The sequence below is a fragment of the Brassica oleracea genome, chromosome C2 (genome assembly GCF_000695525.1).
Source record: "Brassica oleracea var. oleracea cultivar TO1000 chromosome C2, BOL, whole genome shotgun sequence".
Taxonomy (NCBI): Eukaryota; Viridiplantae; Streptophyta; class Magnoliopsida; order Brassicales; family Brassicaceae; genus Brassica; species Brassica oleracea.
In genome coordinates this window covers 40,905,065-40,918,060 of record NC_027749.1, presented here as the reverse complement: position 1 = coordinate 40,918,060, position 12,996 = coordinate 40,905,065, and the positions used below count along the sequence as shown (strand labels likewise).

Sequence of the window (12,996 nt, the reverse complement as noted above, 5' to 3'; positions counted from 1 at the left end):
GTTGATCCTTAAGAACACTTCTCATGAGGTTCCTCAGTTGTTATTTTATTTGTGTATTTTTTTTCATAATTCCATCTTCCTATCTACATGAATCACTTATGTTATCTTTTGCTTCTAAATGGAAATTCTCTGCACTAGATGTTCATCCTTCCTCTGTATAGCTCTGTTCCAGCGAGCAACCTCAACAAATTCATGACTTATCCAAAGACCTTAAAGTTACTATTATAGCCTTTGTTCAATAGTATAACTACAATAGCTTTGCACACATTTTATAGGTTTGAATTCCAATCCTATTTAGTTTTAAGCGTGTAATTGGACATTTATTCTGAAAGTCTTTTACACGCGTTTTCCAGGGAGGAATATGAGTGTGTTAGGCTTGTGGTTAACTATACAATGACTTGAAGAATAGTGTGAACTTCTTCTCGTTTTGAACTATGTCAAGTGGAAGTGATACGTCGACACCAAGTAAGTCATTCGATAACAAACACCAAAACAAGACGCATTATTATTGTCCAAACTTAAAACACAAAAGACTTAGTAGCCAACTAAAAGTTCTCCCAAAGACAACACATGTGAAATGAAGTAGAGAGATGAGACCGTGTGACTACTACTCGCTGTTGGTGTTGCTGCTACCAGGAGGTGTGATACTGATGTAGCGTACATCGCTATCCCAAAAGGCTTTAAGGCTTTGGTTTTCTAGTTTCCTTTTCCATAGTTATGTTAGTTTCCTTTTCTGTTTTCAATTAGGTTTCGTTTGTCCTTATCCCTAGCAGCTTTAGGACTTTTGCTTTGCTATATATAGTGATCTCTTGGATTTGTGAGAGACACATTTGATTTGATATTAATATAAACTTAGAGTTTTGGTTTTAATCCGCTCTTGATCTTTAGTTTCTGGGCATTCTTTGAGAATTCAACAGATTTTAAGAAGGCTTAGTTAACGGGCATTCGCATAATTCAACGTTATCTTCGCGTTATTGGTTACTAACAGTTACTTCCGCTCAGTCATTTGGTATCAGAGACCTTTGATTACGATTCTAATCATGATTATCGATCTTCGGTTTCAATGGCTCCGCGTCCTAATGAATGGACACAAATGCAACAGTTTCTCGAAGATTTTCAAGAAAACTTTCAAGATAATATGCGACGAACAATGGCTGATGCAATTCAGACCGGAGTTCAAGCAGGAGTTCAAGCTGCCCTTGCAGCAAACGCAGCCAATGCAGCAAACGCAGCCAATGCAGCAAACGCACGGCCACAACAGCACCAAAACCGTCGTCACAATCCGGTGTTTGAAGATGACAATGATGATTCTGAAGAAGATAACCCTTTCGGAGACAACATCAACAATCGACGCCAGCAGCATGATCGAGATCATCACCCCAGACACGCCGAGAATACCCGTTGGACATCAGGTTTAAAACTCGATATCCCAGAGTTTCATGGTAGTTCTCAGCCGGAAGAGCTTCTCGACTGGTTCGTAACGGTCGATGAGTTGTTAGAATTCAAAGAAGTACCAGTCAACAAGCAAGTTCCTTTAGTTACTACTCGGTTTCGCGGTCACGCCGCTTCCTCGTGGAACCAACTTAAGCTGTCTCGTTCTCGACGCGGGAAAGATAAAATAACTGCATGGGACAAGCTCAAGAAACATATGCGGAAAACGTTCATCCCATATAACTTTAAGCGTCTTTTGTTTCAGAAATTTCATAACATAAAACAAGGACCACATTTTCTCGAAGACTTCTCTAACGAGTTCTACCAGATGCTCACACGAGTGGATATCAATGACTCCGAAGACCAGTTAGTAGCCCGCTTTATAGCAGGGTTGCGACCCCAGCTTCAGAAAATACTCCACCAATTCGACCCGGGCTCTGACGCTGAAGCACGTCAACGAGCTTTCTTAGTGGAACAGAAAACCCGTCTCGGCGCCAATCAGTGGTCCGGTAATACCAAAACACGCAACACAACAACCACTACAGACGATTCAAAAACGTCCACAGGTCGGGATACAACAACAGATCCTCGTCCGAATGAAACCGTGGGACCACGACCTTCTCGTCCCAACGCTCTCCGATGCTTCACCTATGGCGAACGAGGTCATATTCAGACGGCTTGCCCTCATAAAGGACGTCGTGGATTACTTGCGAAAGAAAAAGAAATAACTGGAGATCCAGTTTATTACACAGAAGACGGTCAATTCGACGACGTGGAGGAAGAAGAAGTCTCCGGCGACACGGGAACTTTCCTAATGATACGACAAAATTGTCTAGCTCCAAAGACAACCGAAGCATGGCAAAGAACAACCTTGTTCAGCTCGACTTGTACGGTGAAAGGTAAAGTCTGTCGCTTCGTCATCGACTCGGGCTGTTCTGCGAACGTCGTCTCCGAAGAAGCAGTCCGCAAGCTTGCCCTCACCACCGAAAACCACCCCCACCCATATCGCCTTCTATGGATGCAAACTGGCGCCGAGGTTTATGTTTCGAAGAGAACCATTATATCATTGTCCATTGGCTCTTTCTATAAAGACACAATTTGTTGTGATATCGCCCCAATGGACGTTTCTCATATCATCCTTGGGCGCCCATGGCAATACGATCGAGAGGTTATTCACAACGGTAAGACAAACACGAACTCTTTCATGTTTGAAGGCCGGAGGATCACGCTGCTACCGTCCCCTGAGACAGATCGCGTGCCGCCTAAGGAACTAAACCCGTCTAAACCAAACCTGCTCATCGTTTCCAAGTCACAATTCAACGAAGAGCTGCGCGAGACTTCTCAGATATTTGCTTTAGTCGCAATAGAGACAGAAAAAGTTGTATCACTACCAATTCCTGCAGAATTTCTACCTATCATCGAAGAGTTTCACAAACTCTTCCCGGACGAACTCCCTGCGGGATTACCACCACTTCGGGATATTCAGCACCATATTGATCTCGTACCTAATGCAGTTCTACCTAATGGCGCACATTACCGTATGAGCCCCGAAGAACATGAGGAACTACAGAGACAAGTCGAAGCCTTGTTGCTTAAAGGTTACGTGCGCGAGAGTATGAGCCCCTGTGCAGTGCCTGCCCTACTTATTCCAAAGAAGGATCGATCATGGCGTATGTGTGTGGACAGTAGAGCAATCAACAAGATCACTACACGGTATCGATTCCCGATTCCCCGCTTGGACGATCTACTTTACCAAATCAGAAATGCTTCGATCTTTACCAAATTGGATCTTAAAAGTGGATATCACCAAATTCGGATCATACTGGGGGATGAATGGAAAACTGCTTTCAAGACGCGTGAAGGATTATTTGAATGGCTAGTCATGCCCTTCGGATTGTCGAATGCGCCAAGCACGTTCATGAGAGTTATGAATCAAGCTTTACGGCCATTTATTGGGAGGTTTATAGTCGTTTATTTTGACGACATTCTTATTTTCAGCAACACAATGGCGGACCATCTAGAGCATCTCCGCAAGGTGTTACTTGTCCTCCGCAGGGACAAGCTGTTGATCGCCAAACAGAAGTGTGAGTTTGGTACGAACGAGGTTTTGTTTCTCGGTTACGTGGTCTCCGCGAACGGTTTGCGGGTGGATCCACAAAAGGTCGAGGCGGTCGCAAGCTGGCCAACACCAACCACGATCTCTGAAGTTCGTAGCTTCCACGGCTTTGCCTCTTTCTATCGGCGATTCATTCACAATTTCAGCTCCATTATGTCGCCAATAACAGATTGCATGAAGAAAGTGTCGTTCTCATGGAACGATGAAGCCTCTGCGGCTTTCACATTGATCAAGAACAAACTTACTACGGCTCCCATCTTAGTCTTGCCTAACTTTGACGTTCCATTTGAATTACATTGTGAAGCGTCAAAACTTGGGATTGGCGCAGTTTTAAGTCAAGGTAGACGTCCTGTGGCGTTCTATAGTGAGAAGTTGGCTGGTGCGCGGGCTCGGTACAGCACGTATGATATTGAGTTCTATGCGATAGTTCAATCTATCAAACACTGGCGCCATTATCTGGCACATAAAGAGTTCGTCTTGTTCACCGACCATGTGGCGTTAAAATATTTAGGAACGCATGACAAAATCTCATCGCGACATGCGACTTGGACAGCTTATCTACAACAGTTTACATTCGTCATTAAACATCAATCGTGTAAACTCAATAGAGTTGCAGACGCCCTAAGCCGTCGGCACGCCTTGGTCTCTACACTGCAGGTCTCTGTTCCAGGCTTTGAATGTTTCGCAGACCTTTACCCGTCGGATCTGTTCTTCTCGGCCATATTTGCAGACCTTACGGCTGGTGTGCGTTCGAAGTTCTCTCTGGTGGATGGGTATGTATTTAAAGACAATCTTTTTGTTCCAGACTGCAGTCTGCGGCTACAGATTATACAAGAACTACATTGTGAGGGACATGTGGGTCGGGATAGGATGTTGAAACTCGGCACCGAGTCTTACTTCTGGCCAACATTACGACGTGATGTGGAAAGATTTGTGACTCGCTGCACGACATGTCAACAAGGCAAAGGGCAAGCCTCCAACGCTGGCCTTTATTTGCCATTACCGGTGCCGACGCAACCGTGGAGCGACATCAGTATGAACTTTGTCCTTGGCCTCCCACGAACCCAACGTGGCAATGATTCAATCTTCGTGGTCGTCGATAGGTTCTCAAAGATGGCACATTTTATTCCGTGTAGAAAGACAACAGATGCCGTGCAAATCGCTCAGCTATTCTTTCGCGAGATATATCGGTTGCATGGTCTTCCTATCTCAATTGTTTCCGACCGTGACTCTAGGTTCATCAGCCACTTCTGGCGTTCCCTTTGGAAGTTGTTCAAAACCAGTTTGAATATGAGCTCGGCGTATCATCCTCAGACTGATGGTCAAACAGAGGTCGTCAATCGCAGCTTAGGTAATATGTTGCGGTGTTTGGTTGGTGATAATCTTCGCTCTTGGGATTCTCTTCTTTGTCAAGCGGAGTTCGCTCATAATCATGCCAACAATCGCAGTCTCGGGTTCAGCCCTTTCAAGGTTGTGTATGTTGTCGTCCCGCGGGGGCCTTTAGCGTTAACAACCCTGCCTCAACCGGGGGAGTTTCATGGCCGAGCTATGGAGCTTGTGGACGAGCTAACTGACATACATGCCAAAGCACAGGACAATTTGCAGGGTACAACGATCAAGTACAAACGTGATGCCGATAGAAAGCGTCGAGAGGTCCATATTCGGGTTGGCGAGTACGTGTGGGCTGTTCTAACCAAGGAACGTTTTCCGGTGGGACAGTATAATAAACTGAAACCTCGCAAGTTAGGTCCCGTTGAGATTGTGCAGAGGATCAACGCTAATGCCTATCGTCTTGCTTTACCTTCCCATGTCAACACCGCCGACGTGTTTAATGTTCGCCATTTGTTCAAGTACGAACCGGATGATGATACTCTGTCGGGATTCGTGGACGACTCCTTTTCAGGGGGGAGACCTGATGTAGCGTACATCGCTATCCCAAAAGGCTTTGGTTTTCTAGTTTCTTTATCCCAAAAGGCTTTGGTTTTCTAGTTTCCTTTTCCATAGTTATATTAGTTTCTTTTTCTGTTTTCAATTAGGTTTTGTTTGTCCTTATCCCTAGTAACTTTAGGACTTTTGCTTTGCTATATATATAGTGATCTCTTGGATTTGTGAGAGACGCCTTTGATTTGATATTAATATAAATTTAGAGTTTTGGTTTTAATCCACTCTTGATCTTTAGTTTCCGGGCATTCTTTGAGAATTCAACAGATTTTAAGAACGCTTAGTTAACAGGCATTCGCAGAATTTAACGTTATCTTCGGGTTATCGGTTACTAATAGTTACTTCCGCTCCGTCAGATACGGACCGTGAGAACACCAAACTCAGCATCCCAAGCGATGCTGTGGCTCAAAAGTGGAACTCCAGGAGCACAAACGTAAGCACCGTTGACGGCAACTCTCATCGTGCTCATAGACCCCCTTGTTCTCACCGTAGAACTTGACTTCATTCTCATTGGGAAGCACCAATATATCATCACCACAAACACCTGGCAAGTCGAATGAAACCCAAACACTTCAATCACCTCTTCGTTGTACACTATTTTCTGACCGCTTAGGACCTTTCACCACAAATGGATGGTCCTCCACCGCTTTAGCCATGTTCAAAGCAGGTTCATCCATATTGTATCTCCCAGATTTACCTATAAACAAACTAAAGCATTTAATGGAATATGCAAGAAAGGTTTGATCTTTTTGAGTGAGAGGAGGGATTCGAACCTGTGTTGGGAGGGAGAAAGAGAGTACACTTGTTGTCATGGTCTTTGACTTTGACCCTTGACACAATCATCCTCAACATTCCATCTTTCATCTTCGCATCCAACCCTGTTATCTCGCAGCAGTCACACCCTAAACCGGCGGTTCCAGCGTACTCACGGGCGTTTTTCTTGTCGTCTCCGTCGCTGAGAGTCTCTTCACCGGAGAAAAAGACAACCTTTTGTCTCACGGAGTCGACTCTGTGGCGGACACCGTCGTCTGGAACACCGGGCAAGTCGACACGGACGTAAAGGTTGTCGTTTTGGAGGATCTTGATCTCCATGAAACCCTTCGGACCGTATCTCTGGAACTCGTTGTTAGTCGCGTGTATCCTCCCTGTGTTCGATTATAACGCAAACGGGAACCACGAAAGAAGAGACAAGCAACGATTAACAAAGCAGCAAACTCATAAAGATGGAAACTTTATTGTTTTTTTTTGCACCAAGTAAGGTAAGGGAGAGTAATCGAAGAGAAAGATAGAGAGACCTGGGATGAATGGAACTCTCGACATGTCAAGGACTCTTGGCTCAGCCATCTCTTCTTCTTCTTCTTCTTTTTTCTCTGTGTTATCTCTCCCTCTCTCTCTCTCGTTCGCTTTAAAGAATGGAGTTTGTGATAGATTTTTGTTGAAATGAACACACTATGGTCTTCAAGCCCTTAAAAAAAAAAAGAACACTATGGTCTTCGCTTGCTTATGTGATTTACTTACCTTTGTTTAAATGTTTTTTACTGAGATAAAAACCATTAGAGCATGATTATCCCTAGAAACCCATAAGATTTCTTAAGTATATTTTAATGACTATTTAACTATTAAATTTTAGCTAAGGACCTTAATTAAGAATCACTTAGGCCATGATTATCCCTTACTTTAAAAAAAAAAAAAAAAAATTAAAAAGCAAACTAATCGCGGGCCGCCACGTGTCAGTGGATTCCGCGAACAGTGTAAGAAACTCACTCAAATCGGTTCTTAATTAGTGGTTTTTGTAACCGATCCTTAAGGGTTTTGTGGGGGTCCACGCACTAAGAAACCCACTAAAGACCCCGGATAATCATGCTCTTAATTTTTGTGCTACAATGGTAGTTTCTTAATTTGGGTTTCTTAGGAAAAAAAAAATTTAAGGAATGGAAAGATAGTTAGATTACTGAGAGAAGCCACACAGAAAGGCAAAACCAAGATTGCAAAGCTCCATAAGTCATGGTACAGGATCAAGTTCTCACCAAATCTAAATCGCAATAGGCAAATATATTGGGAGGCTCACCGTACCTTTGTGTTTGTGCAATAGAGACGCGGCACCGGTGAGGAAGAAGATGAATTGTTGATTGGGGGACTTTCTCTTCTCTCCGAGGATCTCAATGACGGCTACTCTTAATACAATGCCGTTTCGTCTTCTCCGCACTATGTCCTCATGTCCAAATACGATAACGATACTTTGATGCCATCTTCACAAACCTAATACTTCAAAATACAATCAAAATGTAACATCTACCAAAAAAAATCAGTTTTAGAAACAAAAACCCAGATGATAGAACAATTTTTAACACAGCACATATCAGAATTACATTCAAAGACAGAGGCTTTCGAATACAATTCACATAAATTGAGCTAAAAAACCTAAACTTTAAACCCCCTAATCAGCAATTTCTAGAGCAGCAGATCAACCAAGCCACATTCAAAGTAGAAACCAGTGACTCATTCGCTATAGAAGCAGGAAGAGATGACTGAATGTAGAAGTAACGAATAATAAAAAAAAGAGGGAAGCATAAGCAAAACCCAATCAGCTAAACAAAAGTAAATCAAAGTCAAAGTCAGATGGTATATGGTCGTCACAAAGCTATAAAAAAAATTCACAGAGATTAGAGTTTTGTTTTTGAACATGTTTTATGTCCAAAACAAGTCTTCAAGACTCACCTCAGCAGCATAAGTGAGTATGCGTTCTTGTGTTTGATTCTGAGACAACTCACTCTGCATCCACACAGATGCCATTTCACAGGCGCTGCACATGTTCGTTTAGAAGACCTGAGACTCCATCTTCTAGAACTGACTTTATCCCCATACTGCAGACAGAACATGAATCAGTTTTTAGTTTGCTAACTAATGTTCTAGAGACATCCTTTTCTCACCTGAACTATGTACTGACCTCACACTATGTGTACCGTCAAAACCGCAGAGTCCTATCTGTGAGCATACCTTCCTCGGATCCAAACCAAACCAACCTCCTCGGTGTCCTTAACATAACCAAGATTAGCTTTTTATCACTCCACCAGTAATACTATGTTTCACTCTGGCATTTTCACGAACAGTTATCGTGCATTTACAGGAAAAGGTGGAAGGTTGCTATAATCTCATCCTCCAATTACAATTAGATCACATGGGTTTACAGATCGAAACCCAATCTTGCCTCAAACGCAAGAATCGCGACTCATCATCCTCGTTGAGCAGTAGCCCAAGCTGTGTGATCGATTCAAACCCTTTCTATAGTGACGAAAGCTCAAACGATTCGTGGTCTGCGAGTTCGTGCAATCCACCATCGTCTTCCCCGCAGCAACAACAACAAGAACTTCCGTTGAGGAGGACGGAGATGGAGAAACGAGAGAGAAGAAAAGAAAGAAAAAAAAAGAAATTCAATGCCTTCTCTTGCTGACACATGCTTGAAAAACCCTCTTAAAAACGGTTTCCAAAATCCCAATTTAAGGATGGGTGATTGCCTTTTCATTTAGAAAAAAAAGACAAAAATATCACGTTTTTGTTTACAAACTAACACTCAAAGTTAAAAGTCACAAAAATTGCACTTAATGTTTTATCAAAAGTCACAAACTTAGGGTTTAGAGTTAAAAGGTGAGGTTTAGGATTTAGGGTTTAGGATTTAGGGTTTAGAATTTAGGGTTTAGGGTTTAGAGTTTAGGGTTTAGAGTTTTAAAAAATGCTATTTTGGTCATTTTTAGTTTTTGAGTGCTATTTTGTGATATAAACTTAGAAATGTGCTACTTTGGAGATTTGCCACAAAAATAGCACTAAATCAAGTTTTTGTTTCCAAACTAGCACTCAAGGTCAAAAGTTACAAAAATAGCACTTAACATTTTATCAAAAGTCACAAACTTAGAATTTAGAGTTAAAGGGTGGGGTTTAGGATTTAGGGTTTAGGGTTTAGAGTTTAGGGTTTAGGGTTTAGGGGTTAGGGTTTAGAGTTTAGGGTTTAAGGTTTAGAGTTTAGGGTTTGGGGTTTAGGGTTTAGGGTTTAAGGTTTAGAGTTTAAGGTTTAGGGTTTAGAGTTTAGGGTTTAGGGTTTAGAGTTGAGAAATGAGGTTTTGGGGATAAGATTTCAAATTTTGAAAAATAAAAAACTTAAAATTTTCAAAAGAGAAAATACTATTTTGGTCATTTTAGTTTTTGAGTGCTATTTTTGTGATATAAACTTAGAAAAATGCTATTTTGGAGATTTGCCCTTTCATTTACTTCTGATTTAATTAAATCACTTATTTTTCTTTAAAAACCCTGTTAAGAAACAGCGTTAAACATGGTCTCAGAGCATTGCATCGGGAGTTTCTTATGTGGGGGTCCCACTATTGTTTACCCAAGTCGCCAAATACCGTATGCCCAAGTCGTCAAGTAAAAGACGTTTTCTGTAGGTTTTTTCAACTGTTTGCGGGCCCTACTAACACGTGGCTATCCGCGATTGGTTCTTTTTAATATTTTTTTTTATGAGACAAAAACGAAATAAAAATAAAAAAAATAAGAAACCCATTAAAAGTATTATGAGCTGTCAATTTTTCTACTCTCCCTCTCTTTGGTTTCACATAACGACAAAGACCAATTTTAAAAAGGTTCAAAGTATTATTTTTTAAAAGAGTTTTAACAGTTTGTAAAATACTTATCTTTTTATGTTATTGATGAAAACTGTTTTTAAATGTTTATCCTGTTTATTTTGTGCAAGCTCTATTTTATTGTTTACTCCTTAGTAATTAGTATATACAATTCAACTTCATAGGTTATTCCTTTTTATTTTCGTCAAACCATAGGTTATTCCTTAAAAATACAAACTTTATTGGGAGTGTTCAGAAATATATTATGATTATATATCCATTATTATTTCTATTGTTTTAACATATTCCACTATGTTCAAAATATTATGCAAACTATAAAATCTTTTAGTATTGTTTTTGTTTGGATTCATTGATAAACATGACACATGTCATTTTGTTATTAACCAAGATTACTATTAACAAAATAAAAACACATGCACTTTAAAGTTCAATTATATACTTTTTATGCAGTGGCGGATCTAGAAGTTGTTTTGATCCGGCGCATACATATAAAATGAACAACATCAACAAGGGCATTTGATAAAAAAAAAATTAAAAATACATTGAAATTTTAAAATCCATGGTGGGCAATTGCCCCACCCTTTGTCCATGTACATCCGCCACTGTTTTTATGATATTAAAAATATTTTTACATTTTTTTATAAATCTTAAAATAAAATTATCTATGTAACAAGTTGTTCATAGATTATATATTAATACTAATTTAAATTGAAATGACTAAAAATTTATACAATAATAGTATATTGGGTTTTTAATTAATATAATTTACTGAAAACTATAAATTTAGAAATTAAAAAATATTTACTAAGATATGAAATATACAAATAATTATGTGTAGTTATTATCTTTTCTCCATATATAGCCTTCATATTTAACCTTATCCAATCTCATAACATTTTGTATCTCTTTCTTTTCATTATGATTTCAAACAATCCATTCACTTTCTCTACAAATTTTATTGATCTTCTCGATAGCCAACAAGAAAGAAACACTACGTATTCTTTTAATCCTATTTCACCTTCTACCCAAATAAGTTCATCTGAAATATCACAATATAATACTAAATATGATAATATGGGTGGAGAAAGCAATGATCCAAATCAAACTAAGAGCACAACCAATGCTTGTAAGGAAACAAGATGCAAGTGGAGTCCAATTGAAGATGTTGTTCTTATTAAGGCATGGTTAAACACGAACAATGATCCGTTTATTGGTAATGAACAAAAAACTTCTGCTTTTTAGAAAAGAATTGGTGCATATTTTTCATCAAGTCCTGCAGTATCAAGTCTACCAAAACGAGAATCCAGTAATTGCAAGCAAAGGTAGCAGAAAATAAATAATAGTATCAACAAGTTTGTTGGATGCTATGATCAAGCTGTGAGTCAAAGAACTAGTGGCCAGTCTGAAGATGATGTTGTCCAAGTTGCATACCAATTCTACTTCAACGATTACAACACTAAATTCGCGCTGGAACATGCATGGAAGGAGCTCCGTCATGACCAAAAATAGTGTAGTTCTTACAGCTCTCAAAATTCTAAGAGTGGTGGAAATTCAAAAAGAACAAAACTGGATGAAGCTGGCACATTTTCTTCAAGCTCTAACACAGAAAGTAACGTAGACGAACAATTTATGGCTCGTCCGTCCCCTTGGTGTGAAGTCATCAAAGCGCAAAGGAAAGAAGGTTGTTACTAAAACAACACATCAAGAAAGGAAGTCCAACTCTCGATCAAGGCTCGAGAACTTGTGGGCTCTGAAGGAGAAAGACATAGCTGAGATAAAGAAACTAACAAAGACGGAGCTCCTTAAAAGTCTTCTGGAAAAAACAGAACAACTTTCAGAGAAAGAAGAAACTTTGAAGAACAAAATCATTGATGAGATGTTGTAATTTTATGCTTCTAATGCTTGTTGTTTAAGTTATATTATATTGTAATATGCTATCGCTAAGGTGATACATTCTACTCAGATGCTATATTTCGATGTCGGTTTAGAATGAACAAATCATTGTTCGTACGTATCGTTGATCGACTCTCAAATGAAGAAGGATTTTTTCAACAAAGACGATATGCTACGGGGAGGTTAGGTCTTTCTACACTACAAAAGTGTACAACACCTATATGTATTATGGCATATGGTTGTGCAAGTGATGCAGTGGATGAATACCTCCGGATGGGTGAAACCACAGTGAGTTCATTTTGAAAAATTTTGTTGACGGAGTTATATCTTTATTTGGAGAAGATTATCTAAGAAGGCCTACTGCGGAGGATCTCAAACGACTACTAGATATTGGAGAGATGCGGGGATTTCCAGGTATGATAGGAAATATTGATTGTATGCATCGGGAATGGAAGAATTGTCCTACCGCTTGGAAAGGGAAATATTCCCGTGGAAGTGGAAAGCTCACAATCGTTTTAGAAGTTGTTGCTTCACATGACTTATGGATTTGGCATGCATTTTTTGGACCTCCAGGTACCTTAAATGATATCAATATTCTTGACCGTTCACCTATTTTTGATAATATTTTACAAGCCCAAGCTCCAAAAGTAAATTACTTTGTCATTGGACATCAGTATCATATGGGATAGTATCTCATAGATGGTATATATCCAAAGTGGGCTATATTTATCCAATCAATTCGACTTCCCCAAGATCTGAAATCATCGTTATTGTTGGGGTCGAAAACGGTTGCAACGAAGTTAACGTCAAAATCTCCGAAGAAGAAAACGTAGAAAACTTCTTCGACAAATACTTTTTCGAAATAGATTCTTCTTTACGAAAAGCTTTGCGGAAGAAACGCGAGTCATCGGACAAGAGCTCAAAGAGGGTCGCTACGCAGAAACCAAACACATGTTCCGCTCGGTCGCTACGTAGCGACCGAGC

General features: G+C 40.0%; 2 protein-coding genes and 1 long non-coding RNA gene across 4 annotated transcripts; 1 reads left to right on the top strand and 2 right to left on the bottom strand.

Moving 5' to 3' along the window:
* The first annotated feature begins 1,150 nt into the window (after positions 1–1,150).
* LOC106324243 lies at positions 1,151–2,955 on the top strand. Its single transcript, XM_013762243.1, has 2 exons — positions 1,151–2,856; positions 2,946–2,955. The coding sequence occupies exons 1-2, from the start codon at positions 1,151–1,153 to the stop codon at positions 2,953–2,955; spliced, it is 1,716 nt and encodes a 571-aa protein (XP_013617697.1).
* A 2,661-nt stretch (positions 2,956–5,616) lies between these two features.
* LOC106324242 lies at positions 5,617–6,643 on the bottom strand (the record flags this gene model as incomplete). Its single annotated transcript, XM_013762242.1, has 2 exons — positions 5,617–6,185; positions 6,262–6,643. Coding segments are annotated over 2 exons (507 nt in total), but the record flags the coding sequence as incomplete, so codon positions are not given.
* A 752-nt stretch (positions 6,644–7,395) lies between these two features.
* Positions 7,396–8,924, bottom strand: LOC106325887. Of its 2 annotated transcripts, none has more exons than XR_001267082.1 (3): positions 8,419–8,924; positions 8,207–8,352; positions 7,396–7,753 (listed from the first exon to the last, which is right to left on the bottom strand). It is a non-coding gene; the product is annotated as an uncharacterized LOC106325887 (long non-coding RNA). The 2 variants fall into 2 exon arrangements; XR_001267083.1 differs by having other exon boundaries at positions 8,436–8,924.
* Between the last annotated feature and the right edge of the window lie 4,072 nt (positions 8,925–12,996).